This window comes from Quercus robur, chromosome 2, assembly GCF_932294415.1.
Source record: "Quercus robur chromosome 2, dhQueRobu3.1, whole genome shotgun sequence".
Classification (NCBI taxonomy): domain Eukaryota; kingdom Viridiplantae; phylum Streptophyta; class Magnoliopsida; order Fagales; family Fagaceae; genus Quercus; species Quercus robur.
The window spans coordinates 23,257,956-23,273,426 of NC_065535.1; the positions used below are offsets into that span (position 1 = coordinate 23,257,956).

The 15,471-nt window shown below is 31.3% G+C and overlaps 1 protein-coding gene across 4 annotated transcripts in view; it reads left to right on the forward strand.

The window, feature by feature from the left end:
• LOC126712947 (probable L-type lectin-domain containing receptor kinase S.5) overlaps positions 1 to 15,471 on the forward strand; it is a 32,663-nt gene that overhangs the window by 7,893 nt on the left and 9,299 nt on the right. For 2 of the 4 annotated variants that reach the window (XM_050412502.1, XM_050412499.1), the window contains one exon: positions 254 to 1,377. The exons of 1 other annotated variant lie outside the window; for it this stretch is intronic. In XM_050412502.1, the coding sequence (XP_050268459.1) occupies positions 254 to 1,377 (1,124 nt within the window). Of the gene's footprint in view, positions 1 to 253; positions 1,378 to 14,489; positions 14,873 to 15,471 lie in introns of all 4 variants that reach the window. One more of the 4 variants, XM_050412501.1, reaches the window with a different exon arrangement.

Here is a 15,471-nt window from a genome sequence, read left to right on the forward strand (position 1 = left end):
AGATTGATCCATTTGAAATTGATATATTAAATATTACTAATTTGAAGTTATATATGAAATAAAATCTTTAACAATAAAATGGACTTTCTCCATTTGAGGATCTTAACAAAATAATAAACCGTGAGTACATCATATTTATTTTGAAACAACAAAATACTCATGTAGTTCCTATAATTATATCCGAATTAATTCCTTAATTTGTCAGGATTAGTTTTTGTGCTTACACTTGTTTATTTTACTCTTCAAACTAAAGGTGAAAGAGAGTATATGGCAGAAATATGCACCATAGGACGCATGCGGCACAAAAATATTGTGCAACTACAAGGTTGGTGCCATGAGGGAGAGAATCTACTCCTAGTGTATGAATTTATGTCAAATGGTAGCCTAGACCGTTTCATAGGAAATGAGTTTCTTGACTGGGAAACTAGGTACAAAATATTGACAGGGTTGGCCTCGGCATTACTGTACCTGCACGAAGAATGTGGTAACCCTGTGGTTCATCGAGACATTAAGCCCAACAATGTAATGTTAGACTCTGATTTCAATGCTCATCTTGGTGATTTCGGTCTTGCAAGAATTCTCCAAAATGATGCCTCTGTTACAACTATGCTAGCTGGGACTCCAGGATATTTGGCACCAGAAATAGGCTTCATAGGAAAGGCTACCCCAGAATCTGATGTGTATAGCTTTGGCATGGTAGTACTTGAAGTTGTGTGTGGGAAAAGATCAAAGGATACCGTGGCTGAATATGGTCTAGTAGACTATGTATGGAATTTATACGGGGAAAATGGATTGGTCGAGTGTGTGGACCAAATGCTCCAAGGCAAATTTGACGAGGAGCAAGTGAAGAGGACATTGATTGTAGGGCTTGCTTGTTTGCATCCAGATTCAATGTTCCGGCCCAAGATGAGAAGAGTGGTGAATATTCTTATGGACCCAAACGAGCCCCTAATGAATTTGCCAGGAAATCGACCTAGTGGAGTATATGTTGTTTTCCCTACTAATTCTTCTACTTTCCCAACAGCCACTGATAGCTCTGCATTGCTTCAATCATCTACGGCATCGCTTATGAACTCAAATGAACCCTTAATGAATTCGCCAGGAAATCGACCTAGTGGAGTATATGTATTTTTCTCTTCTAATTCTTCTACTTCCACAACAGCCACTGATGGCTCTGCATTACTTCAATCATCTATGGCATCGCTTATGAACCCAAACGAGCCCTTAATGAATTTGCCAGGAAATCGACCTAGTGGAGAACATGTATCGTTCTCTTCTACTTCTTCTACTTCCACAACAACCACGGATATCAATTTTGGCTCAAAAAGTGGCCCTGCATTGCTTCAATCATCTATGCCATCGCTAGATGAGATTGAGGTCCAATATGACTAGTAGTGACATAACGTTTTTGTCTTGATATGATTGATTCTCCCATGAAACTATTGAGCTGTACTTAGTAGAATTTGAAATTAAAATGAATGACTAAGGATGGAGCTAGGATTCCAAATTAGGGGCTGTAGTATAAAAGAAAAATTATTATGAAACTCTAATTAGTATTAACAAATCAAGAGAGTCAAAACAGTACTTTTTATATACATATATATATATACATATATATATGAGAGATTGGTTCAAGTTACATCTAGTGTAACTTGACTAGAGTTACACCTATTTTAGACCGTTGATTCTCATTAAATCTAACGATCAACAAAAGACTACCTCTCACATTATTAATATGTAATTATTATTTACCATGGCTAACTCATTTAAATTAAATTCCCCACATTCATCACCTTACTATTAATAATCATCTTCCTATCTATCAAACAAATCACCTCGGCAAAGATTGAGGATTGGCAAGCAATATTGATATTAGATGCAGCTGGTAGTTTCAAGAGGTTAATTGAACAAGTAAATTCAGCAAAACACCTTGGCAATGATATTAAAATTATGTACATTCAAGCAATATAATCTGATTCTATCGACCAATAGTTCAATACTCTAATATACTAATGTGAATTCCTGCAATATATTCACCACCAATGGTCCAATATTACACCAAAGAAGGAGGAAGCAAAAAGAACTGTTGAATATTGATGAGATGTTTACAAACATCTTCTTTTTATTTCAAGGTCGGATTCTATTGACCTAATTGAACAGAATTAGAAGTGGGCGGGGAGAATAAGATTTTTTATTTTTTATTTTAAATAAGCGGAAGATGATTATTAAGGAGAGAGAGGTAGTGAATGTGGGGGATTTAATTAAAACGAGTTGACCTATCAAATAATAATTACATATTAATGATGTGAGAGGTAGTATTTTACTAACCGTTAGATTTAATGAGAATCAACGGTATAAAATGGGTGTAACTCTAGTCAAGTTACACTAAGTGTAACTTAAACCTATCATATATATATATATAAATAATCTCCACATTGTGTAATCCCAATATATAAAGCTAATATATAGTAAAATAAAAATATATTATGCTAGAATTATATTATCTTTTTAATAATTATGGACCAAATTACTTTTTTTTTCACATTTATCTCTACCATAATGGGTTCCAGTTAGCTCAACTAGCAAAATCTCTGATGGTTGAATAAGATATATGAGGTTCAATCCTTGTCTACACTAAAAACCGATTAGTGTCTTAGTCTGATAATAAAGAGCTATTATAAGGAGCGGACGCTATAGGTTGAAACTCTTTCTAAAAAAAAATTATATCTACCATAAATATAATCCCAACTAGGCCCATGGTTTTAGTTTTCCCACCCAACTACATGCCACGATTTTTATTTGTGTTTTCTTATGTTTTATTCCCCTCCACCCATTCCTAATTTTCTAGACCTTTCTTTTTCTTTTTTTTTTCTCCACCTTTTTTGCATCCACACAATTAATCATTTTTATTTCTCCCCTCTCCTTCTTCACTTGTTTCTCTTACTTCATTTCATCTTTTTCCTTTTTCTTTATTTCATCCACTGTAAACTCTCTCTCTCTCTCTCTCTCTCTCTCTCTCTCTCTCTCTCTCTCTCTCGTGTCCTTCAAAACATCAATTATGCATGTGTTTGTATACTCAAAGTCCATTTCGGAATAGCTTATTTAGCTAAAACTAAAAACTTTTTGCTGAAAGTACTGTAGATAAAGCTAAAAGCTGGTTGAAATAGTAAAATGAGACTCATGAATTGTACCAAAAAGTGCAATGAGACTCATGAATAGTAGCAAAATAAGCTGAATAGTAAAAAAAAACTGTCTTTTTCAACCAATGTGAAATGTAACCTCAATCTGCTATTGTGTTGTGCTGCAGTGACACCATAGCAGATTTTCTTTTTGCTATAGTGTCAACAAAATTAATTGGGTTAATTTTTGTCACAAAATTCAGGATAAATTAGTGTCAACAAAATTAATTCAGGTAACTTTCAGGTGTTATTAATTTTTGTAGCTTTCATGATTTTGTTATTGGGCTTATTTTTTTGGAGTATGCTATTTTTAATGGCTTATTTTTATTGTAAATTAGTACTTATATGCATATACTAATAATTTTTTCCAACTTTTAAGGAGCTACTGGCTACTGTCCCCCAAAGCCAAAGAATAACTCCATCCTTGTGTATGACTACGTAGTGCAAAGGTTCTTTAACTTTTTAAAAGGATAAAAGCGCATTTTAATGTTGTCAATGCAATAAACCTTGGATGATTGTGAGATACTGGGAAGCTGAAAGCCAAAAGAAATAAATTTGAAAACGAAATCAAATCACAGCATGCGTTTGCCAGGAGACAAACCCGGGTCTATTGCTTGGAAGGCAATTATCCTAACTATTGGCCCACTTTGGTGTTGTTGAAGGGCCTATTAGTGCCCTAAAAATATCCAACAAAATAATGAGCCTCATGATTCGCATCCCAATTGGAGGTTTCTGTTTTAGGCGAATAGAGGAAGGTTATTACTCTGCAGTATTTTCCCCTAGAAAATAAAAATCAATGGGAAAGTGGTGCTTACCATGAACCCGATCCTTAAGCCTCTCTTCTAAACATATTTTACTTTCCATTTTGCCTTTTTGACCTCTCAACTTCATACACTTAGTTGACTGCCTTTTGGACCTTCGTTTTCAGTGTTATTGGTATTGTTTCCAAATTTCCAATTATGCGAATTTTCTGTTATTTTGGGGTTATGGTTGAAAACTTATTCCAAATGGAAGGTGGGTGTTTTGAAGTGGAAATTTTTGGATATGTTTTCTTTCTACTTTGATTGTGGTCAAACTTAATTTGCAAAACTTAACAAAATTTGCCAATGTTTAGATAATGTTTTATTTATTTATTAATGATTCTGCAATATCTCACTTATTTTGAGTTCGATCTGTGCTTGTAAGCAATCTTTTAAAGAGAATTTCATCTTCTTCACATGGATCTCGATTTACCCTAATTAGAAAAGTCGAATTTTGTTTAAAAATTGGTTAAACCAAGTCAAAGTGGGTGAACAAGGGTTTGAGATAGGTTTTGGCATTTTTAACCATAAATTTGGTCCTTCTACCTCCACTCTTCACCTCCCTCTTGCGCACGTATCTAGCCCAATATCTGAGACAATTCATGTTAGCCCATTAATCACCACAATTAAAAAAGAATAAAATAGTCTCTCTCTTTTTCAATGTGGGATTAAACATTTTCATTAACTCTTCATCTTCCATATTCACTCCTTCCATATTCACTCCCACATCTTTACATTTATATTGTAACATTTATTCATTTTAATTATTTAATATTAAAATGCTCCAACAGGGATCATAAGCTTCAACATTGAAAAGGAAATAGTTCAGATCATTATCTAAGGCCCTTAAATGACCGCTCAGTGATAAAGGAGGTAGTGGTGCGAAGACTGCAGCCATGAGATTGCTTGAAATGTGCCACCCTTGAAAGAAAGTGTTTTGAATCATGTTTCTACCTAGAAAACATGTCCAAAGTCTCTCTACTACTGAAATTTGTACTATTTTATTGATGTTTTGTCATTGGACTCACGATTATACTAACCATCGGATTTGAATTGTCCTATTTCTTTCTTTATTGTTGGATTTAAGTTAAAGTTACTTTATTGTCCATAACCCCCTTCCTAGAATTTGGACCGTCTCTTTTGAAAACTTAAAATTTTAGGCTTCGATCTTCCTCGAGGTGGAGTGAATTTCAAAATAGACTCTCAAAAAGGAACCTGAGTCCAATAAGGCCAACGATCTAACGATTGACACTTGTTCACCACAAGGACCCCAACAACTGGAAAATTATTATTTTTTATCTACTTTCATGAGCATCACAAATCTACCCTTATCCTACACACCCAAAAAAAAAAAAAAAAAAAAAGTCTTCCCTTAACACAATTTTTAATTTTCTTCTTATCCACATTCACTGTTTCTACTTTCTACTCATGTTGAAAGATTCTTGTGTTGGGCATTAACGTGGCCTTGTCGCTTTTCACGCCATCCCTCTGGATCATCCGTCTGCTCCTGTGGGATTGACAGACCCGTGGGTGCCATCAGTTTCCTTGCGTGGTGTTATTGAGATTTGTTGAGCCTTAGTCAAAATTACCCCTATCACTTTAGAAGACCGGTTAAGAAGTCTTCTGAAATATGAAAGAAGTTTGAAGCAAGACCAATCTACTAGCATTAATTTATTTTTGTTACTATTTATGGGCTCTACAATATTTTTTGGTACTATTTATAGGTTCTACTGCACTATTTCAGTTAACTTTTACATTTATCTATAGTACTTTCAGCAAAAAGTTTTCAGTTTCTTCAAAATTAACGAATCCCAAACAGACCCACACTGAACATTTGTATAGAGCTGAAATGATTTTTTAGTTACGTCCAGCATTTTTTAGTGGGTCCCTTGCATTGTTTAAGAGACCTGCAAGTATTTTTTTTTTCAGTAAAAATAACTTTAAAATTGAGTTCCACAGCACTATTTACACATTTAAAAATTATTTTGCTACAGTGTTTTCAGTTTTTAGTAATAAGCGGTATCTAAACAGACCTAAAGTGTAAAAAGAAAAAAGTATAGGGAATTGGGCCAATTCGAATCGTGAGGAAAGTTTAGAGTGTGAGGGTAAAATGGAAGAAGTGTCTCAATACGTGGGTTTTTGGGTCTTACTATCCAAAAACAAAAAGCTGGACTAGTTGAATACAGCTTTACCATGAAGTCAAAATAATGCTACTATGGGTGAGTTTGGTTTAGCTTTTTGAAATTGGATTTTTTGAAAAAGTGGGATTTTCAAAAAGTGTGATATAAAACTGGGTTTTTTGTAAAAGCGGAGTGTTTAATAAAAACTGTTAAAAAGTGTTTTTTGAAAAAAAATTGAGAGTACATTTGGTACATTGAATGTGGATTACAACAGGAATGATAATCTTTATTACCAGAAATAAAATGTGTTGTAATAAAATAACTAAACCTATTCATTAGTTTGATTGTGAGTTGTAATATTAGAATAAAACTTATGATCTATTTTAGAAAAAATCTCATTCATACAATTATATTTCTTAGAAAATAACATATTTTAAATTTTAGAGAGATGAGTTATTTTTTTATGATTTTTTATTTCCATAATTGTTAGGTGGATATGGAAAGTTTATTTATTTGGAAATATATTAATGTTAAAAATTATTACATCTACTAAGGAATAACTATTACAACCTTTTTAGAGAGGAATAGTTATTCCTCATTTTAAAGAATAGCTATTCATAAGGAATAACTATTCCCTGTAATAAAAACATAACCAAACTATTAAATAGCTAAACCATAGGAATAATTATTACATTACAGTGCTTATTACAGTTTACCAAACATGCCATGAGTGTTTGGCTAGCACTTATAGAAATGGTGGTTTGAGTGGTAAATTACCAAAAATGACAATATATATATAAAGGAGTTTATTTCATACTTAAATCAATATTGTGAAATTATTTTTTTCTCACTAATATTAGCTAATAATAACCTACCACTTAAAATTTATTGTGAAAGTATTATGAAAATATTGTGATAATTGATATTGATTTTAATTTGAATGTACTATTACAATTATTTTTTTCTCTTTCTAAAAAAATTATTTTTTTCTCACCAATATTAGCTAATAATAACCTACCACTTAAGATTTATTGTAAAAGTATTGTGAAAATATTGTGATAAAAATTGATACTAATTTTAATTTGAACATACTATTAAAATTATTTTTTTTCTCTTTCTAATTTTTTTTCTCACCAATATTAACTAATAATAACCTACCACTTAAAATTTATTGTGAAAGTATTTTGAAAATATTGTGATAACATTTCTTTCTTTTTTCCTTTTTTCCCCATTTTTTTCTCCTCCACACACGTACCGCATTTCCTTCTTTTTTTCCTTTTTTTCCCCCCTCTTTTTTCCCCTCTTTCTTTCTCCTCCACACATGTACCCTTACTCTTTTCTTTTTTTTCCTTCTTTCCTCTTTTTTTCCCTACCACTTCCTCCAAACTCTAGAACATTCCACAGAGCTCTCCTTCTTCCTTTTTTTTTTTTCTTAGCACTTCGTCTATAACACCCATGCACTTCTTCACCCTGATCTTCTTGATTCTTTTCTTTTTCTCTAAATTCAACCACTCACAAACGGGATGATTCAGATCAGGAAGATTGGTTCAGAGCATAGCAAACGAAAGCATATGGTCAATAATAGTGTTACCCTCTTCCTCCTTACACCTTTGCTCATCAATAAGTGTTTGCAAGAACTCATCTGTCCTCTTGGAGAGACTTTTCAACTTCTTCTCCAAACCTCCATAATCCATCCACCGCAAGATGGGTACAAACTCCATTTGAAAGATTTTGCTATATTCTTATATTTTTTTGTTTTGCATTTTGAGGAATCCTAATTTGCAAGGGATTGATTTTTTTTTTTTTTTCCTTAGTTGATTTGGGAATTTGTTATAGATTTTTTTGTGTTTGGATTTGGAAATTTGTTATTGAGAGGGCAGAGGGCAGTGCAGAGAGATGAGAGGAATGAGGAATGGCGTGAAGCTTATCTTTTGATTTACCAAAGGGTAAAGTTAGATTTTCAATAAAATGTGAAGGGCAATTTGGTAACTTCACCCAAAGTCCAACGGTAGGATTTTTCAACATGCACGGGATTTTGGAAAAGGCTCCTCATACCTCCATTAAGAGAATGCGCATTCTCTTCACATGAGCTAAACACAACTTTTTTTGAAAAGTTGCTTTTTAGCTTCCACCAAACGCATATATTACATTTATGGTTTCAAAAAGTGCTTTTTGGGTTGGGAAAGCTGAAATGAACAGGCACTATGTCTATATGACCCTCCCCCCACGTGAATGAAGTTATTAGAATCTGAAATTTCAATGGATACTAGACTACTATTGGAGAATAAAGTGATGTACCAAATTACCGATTTTACACTTGCTACGAGACCTTGGGCTTCATGTAGAAGCTTAAAAGTTGAAATTTTAAAATATATTACTTATTTCTCCCAAAAAAAAAAATTTACTTATTGAATTATTGTGGTATTCAAGTCTTGTGCAAAATGTTTTTGTCTATTTCAATATAAAAATGTATTATTTTTATTTTACATAATTATTTTTTAAAATATCTTATATCAAATTATTTATTTAAGTAAATTTCATTAACATATCTTGAAATTTGAGCTAATCTCAATCAAGCTTAATACTTTTCAAAACTAATTATTTTGGTTCCTAAAGCCAACTTAGTCCCTAAAACGGTTGAAAAAAATAACTTATTTCAAGGTATCTTAGTGGAATTTACCTTATTTATTTTATACTACATCTCATTAAAATATTATTTCATTATTAATTTTTCATTATTCTCCCAATTCATTTATCTTTTTCTCTTATTTATTATTATTTCTTTATCGATTTACATAGCAATAGTAACAATGTAGCTCTTTTTTATTTTTATTTTACACAAGTTTGACTAATCTGATGCAAGTGAATTTTGGGATTATATAAATTTAAAAAATAACCTTTTATACTATTTTACATTATACTTTGTGAGTGTTATTTGTATTTTTACCATTGATTTATTGTCTAATTGTCTCTTGAGTGGGGCATGTGTAGTAGTGGGGTAGTAATTATTAAAGACAAAAATTAGACTATTGAAGTAATTAGGGGTGAGGTAGTGTATTTACAACTTTTATGTGTTGAATTGTTAATAGAGTAACACTATTTACACATACCAATAATGATATGCATACAACAAAAATAATGCAATAACAAAAATTAAAGTTGAGTTGAATTTTCATCTTAATTGAGTAATGCTACAATCACAATAGTGGATGAATGATTGCTTAGTTAAGTATATTGAAGAGATGTAGCTTATAACATTGGTAATAAAACTATCATGTAACAAATTTAAAATATGAAAACACATAGAATGAAATTATAAAACTTTATGTATTTACATGCATATTTTGTGATGTTAATATATTCAAGTTTTTTTTTCAATTAAATTTTGTATGATTTAAATTTCTTAGGGATCACCTATAAAATATTTCCTAGAGCTGCAGTTGATTCTTGTTCCACTATCTTCTTTGTAGGAAATACAAGAGAAATTTCCAAAAAATACCAAAAATATTCCGAGTCAAATGCCCCAAATGCAAGATGTTACCGTTCAAGCAATCTCTCTACCATGGGGCACAAACTTCTTTTATTCTTCAAAAGACCTGTTAACAAGTCTTCTAAAGTATGAAAGAAATTTGAAGCAAGAACAATCTACTAGCATTAGATTGACTTCGTGGTAAATTTGAAAAAAAAAGAAGAAGGAGGAAAGACGTGTGGGAGCGTATGAAAAGTCATTTTGGGCTTTTTTTTTTGGTTGACTATGCAGAACAAAGATTACCATTTGATTGCATGTTCTAACCATTGATCTAACTATGTAGAACAAAGATTAACAATAAAGAGTAATGCTACAGATACAAACTATTTTATAACATTTTTACAAACTGTTGATGTGGCTTTAGTATTTTCCAAATAGTTATTGCAAGTAAAAATGTGATGTTAGTTAGGGGCCCATATTAGAACTAGTAAGAATTTGCCACATCAGCAGTTTGTAAAAATGTTGTAAAATAGTTTGTGTCTGTAGCATTACTCTAACAGTGAATACAACTTTACCACAAAGTCAATGGCCAAAATTGTCAAATATCATTATTTGCAAAAATATTTACCACTTAACTTTTTTGTTTTAGAGTTTCAACCTATGGCGTCCGCTCTTGATGATAGCTATTTATCATCAGACCAAGACACCAATCAGTTTTTGGTGTAGGAAGGGATTGAATCCCAAATCTCTTATACAACCATAAATATTTCAATTCAATAACACAACTTTATGTAAGCTAAATAGACGCATGAGAGTATTTCAATTCAATAACTCAACTTTATGTAAGTAAAGCTGTGGAACAGCTACTATACGTACCCGCGTAGGACACTCTCTGCTTCAATGTTCCTTCTCAGCTCCAAACTACCACTATCGATATCCTTTATATTATTCCAACTGATGCTAGAGAAAATAAAGACACAACAAAATGAGAAAGCTTGGATGATGTTTCCAATTATAGATACAACCTATATAGAGGTATGTACACAACAAGATATATACAAATCAAATAGAAATTAAAAACTATAAAATATATAAGATTCTGACATATCATTTTGTTGTGCCTTTATTTACATATCAAATATATAAGATATATACAAATCAAATAGCTATCAAATGATAAGATATTTACAAATACAAACTAATATAATGAAGCGCTTGCTTCTCAAAGTGTCAAATTAATACCAACACTAAACATGTTAAGATGTTTATGTTAATTAATGTAAATAAGCATAAAATTAATATCAACATCTAACACCCTACTATTGCATGAATTATGATTAAAATTGACCTAATATTTTTACTTTAACCCCAAGCAATCATCCCAAATTTACAAATTAAAACCACCAAAATTTATAAATAAATAAAAAATTTTAAATCAAAACTCACAATAACACACACATAAATATATAGATACAAAGAAACTCTAAATTCAATAATTACAAAAAATATTAATTTCTAAACATTAAAAAAAAAAAATCTGGAATTAGAATTAAAGTAAAGATACTCACATGAAAATTGAATTAACTTTGACAGTAAGGGGGAGGCAATGAAGTCATGGAGATTTCACATCACCTTAAATATTCATTGTTTTGACATCACCCTTTTTATATTTAATCAATTTTTGTCTCCATTCTTCGTGGAGTGATGTTCATTATCATGGTTTTGGATGCTCAAATCTTGGTCTCATGACTACTTGTGGGATCTACACATATTGGAAAATAGATCTTTCAAAAAGTGAATAAAATTTTTGTTAAAATTAATCTATTAGTTTTCATGGAAGATATACAACTGATTCTAAAGACCATAAAAGCATATAAATTAGATCAAAGTTAACAAAAATAACTTAAACAAAAGGCAACCCGCACACAAAACATATTCAATTTGATGAAAAAAGAAAAAGAAAAAGGCAAAATACATACATGCAAGTTTCATAGGTAAGGTAAGTATGAGAAGTAAAGAATACATCAAAAAACTGTATGGTAGGAAACAGGGAAAAATATACCAAACCGTATATATACCCCCACTTTTATATTAAAAAATTTTAAGTCATGAAGAAGTTGATAACTTCATATGAATAGAAAGAAAAAACGAGTTTACGTAATTAAGAAGTTTATGTTAATTACATATTAATTTTTTTTTTTTTTTTTTTACTTTATCCCAAAAAAATAGCTAATGTTATTAGATTTTTTTTTTTTTTTTTAAATTTATCTTAAAGTTAATAAATATTAGCTATTTTTTTGTTATTTATTTTAAAAGAAAAAATTTTGAGAAGAAAAAATAATACTTTTAAATTTGTTATTTTATTATTAGAAAATAGATAATGTAGGATAAATGTTTATCCCCAAAAGAATAAAATAAAATACTAATATAAGCTAGTAAAATTGTTACTTTATAAAATTAAAAAAAAAAAAGAAAGAAAAAAAAGAAGTTCATTAGAATATTTATTGTTACTTTATCCAAAAAAGTTGATAAAGATAAAAAAAAAAAAAAAAATTGTTTTTATCTAAAAATTTAAGTTAATGAATTTATTGAAAAATTAAAAAAAAAAAATATTACAATGTGGTGAAGTCATTTGACACAATCACAATTTTTAAACCTAATTTTTATTATATTGGATACGATAATATGACATACCAATCAAATAGCTATCAAATGATAAGATATATACAAATACAAACTACTGTCACGAAGGGATAAGCCCAGCTTTGTTACGTGCCCTATTAGATGCACCAACAATATTCTCCAACAATAGAAATTAAAAATTATAACCAAGACGCGAGACTGAGAGGTTGAGGATGACCACGGCATGAGAGTAACTTGCAGTAGAGCAGGGGTGGCTCAACATAATTTGGGGCCTAAGGCGAAAAATTTATGTGGGGCCTTTAATATATAACTATTAATTAAACAAAATTATTTAATACTAATTAAACTAAGATTAATTTGATACATTAAATACATAAATAATACAACTAGACTAATGTTAATTTCATATAGAGAATTGAATATCATAGTTGAATTATAAATATTAATAAAAAGAAATAAAAATATATTGTGATTGAAAAAGATACTTTATTTTGGATATAAGACGAAGTATAGTTAAATAAAGTTGTAATCTAATTTTTAATTTTATATTTTGATTTTAAGAGAGAGAGAGAGATAGATATTATTTGGTGTATGGCTTTGTCAAATATTAGTTTACAAAAATCAAAGTCTCAAACTATCAAGGGAGATTAATCTATAATTGATGATTTAACACATTTGCAACATCTTTTTGAAATATTTTAGGGTTTCAATTGAGTTAAGATTCTATTGGTTTCGTAATTTGAGAGTCTTAATAGAAATGAAAAAGAAAAATGAGCTAATTTAAAGCACTGTAAAATGTTCAAAATATAATATGACATTGTCTCTCATTGATGAACTTCATCAATTTAACTAATGAATGTTTATATCACTTTTTTGTAATTAATAACATGACAATTTGTAAACCAATAGTAAAATTTGTAGTATCCTTAACATCACTAATAAAAAAAATGTGCAACCTTTAGAAAATATATATATAATTTTATAAAAATTTAGGCTTTCAACTATGGAAAGTGAGGCCTTTTTTCCTAAGAAAATTTTTGTTTTTTGGTGGGGCCTTAGGCCTAGGCCTAACTTGCCTAGGCCTTGAGCCGGCCCCGAGTAGAGAGACCCACAGCTTCACAATAGAAACGAAAACCCAAGAGCTTTCACCGAAGAAAATGGGCAGCAAGGCCTAGATCTATAGAAGAAGAAGAGGGAGATCAGCTTTCACTACACCGAATCATGGAGATTTCAGAGCATCAGCTCACCTTTTCGGAAACAGAGAACAATGGAGGCTGGAAAAATTGGTAAGGGAAAGTGAAATTTAGGGAGAAATGAGGAAAAAATAAAGAAAAATGCTGGTAAGTGAACAGTATTGTAGTCGTTTGGTGAACTGCCACTGATGATGACTTTGCCTGTGGGCGGTGACTTTACACGTAGGTGGGATCCACTAGTTGATGTGTTCCCGATTTTCATCCCTCAAAGTCAATTATTTGAATTTTGAGCGATAAGAACAATTAAGTAAGAACAGAGCTAAGATTCCAAGTTAGCGGCTGTAGTATAAAAAAAAAAATTACCATGAAACTCTAATTCTTATTAACAAATCAAAGAAGTTATATATATATATATATATATATGTTAAGCTCATATATAGTAAAAAAATATATTATACTAGAATTATATTATCCTTTTAATTATTATGGACCAAATTACTTTTTTTTTTTTTTTTTTTTTTTTTTTTCACTCATATCTCTACCATAAATGTTATCCCAGATTCCCAATTAGGTCATTGGTTTTAGCTTTCCCACCAACCTACATGCCACCATTTTTATTTTTGTTTTCTTCTGTTTTATTCTCCTCCACCTCTTCCTTATCTTCTAGACCTTTCTTTTTCTTTTTCTTTTTTTTCTCCGCCTTTTTTACATCCACACAATTAATCATTTTTATATTTCTACATTCTCCTGCTTCACTTGTTTTGTTTCATCTTCTTCCTTTTACTTTATTTCGTCCACCATAAACTCTCTCTCTATCTCTTTTCAATTCAGCATCTCTCACTCTATCTCAGTTGTGGTTTTTTCCAAATTTTAGGGGGACAAAGCCAAAGAATGGCTCTGTATTTTGGATTATGGGTGATGAAATATAACTTGGTTTTCACCCAATCTAAACACCCTCTCATCTTTTAGGAATAATGAACTACATTCCAATCTAAACTCAGTTCTTATATGCTCATAAGAAACTGTCTTTGGTTTATGCTGTGTCCCTTATCTACAACCATGCTTTTGCTTTTGTTCTTCTCTACCTTTCTTATTCAACCTTCTTTGAGCTCCGTGATGGACCCTATCACCTTCTCTTTCCCCACATTCAATCCTGAAAATTGCAGCAATAGAGAGCTTATTTGCATGGGTTCAGCGACTGCAGTCGATGGATATTTGAGCATTACACCGGAGCCACAACAAGGCAATTTCACTCAGCTAAAAACCAAGGTTGGCCGGGTTCTGTATTCCCACCCTATGCTTGCATGGCCAGCCAATATCTCAACCATCTTCACTGTTAGAATTTCTCCCTTCCAGAATTCAACCGATTCAGGAGATGGAATGGCGTTTATTATTGCGCCAAATCTTGATCCGTCGCCACCAGATAGCCATGGCTTCTTTCTCGGAATCCTTGATCGGTCAACCGAAGGTAAGTGTGTATATATATATATATATATATAGTTATATGTATTAATATTTTAATGTTTCTGTTTGGATTTTAGACCCTTTCCTGGAAATATAAATTGCATTAATTTGGGATAGAAAAATATATCAAACACGTGAGACACTACATTTAAAAGTTTAAATAGGCTATGGAAAAATGCCACCCCACCCCCCCTAAACTTTAGAGTAGTTGTCGTTATACCCATGACCTTTTATTTTGGTCAATTTAATCTTGAACTTTACTCATTATGCTGTTAAAATTATAACAGAATATGCACGTGAGACACGACATTTAAAATACCAAATCTGAAATCTGAACTCAGGGAAAGAATAGAGAAACGTTTTGAGTGAGAGAGATGATCGGTCAAAACCACCGCAACATCCCTCCCTCCGCCGCCAGAAATCCATCTTGCCATCTGTGGTCTCGCAGTGCCATTCAACAGAATATATGGATCCGCACCACAAACCCAAAAAAAAAAAAAAAAAAGTCTCGAATTTCTAAAACCAGTTAGTTTCAATTTTAAGAAGGTTAATGGATCTGGACAGGGGAATTAAGCCTCTGAATCTCCTAGACTTTGATCTCCA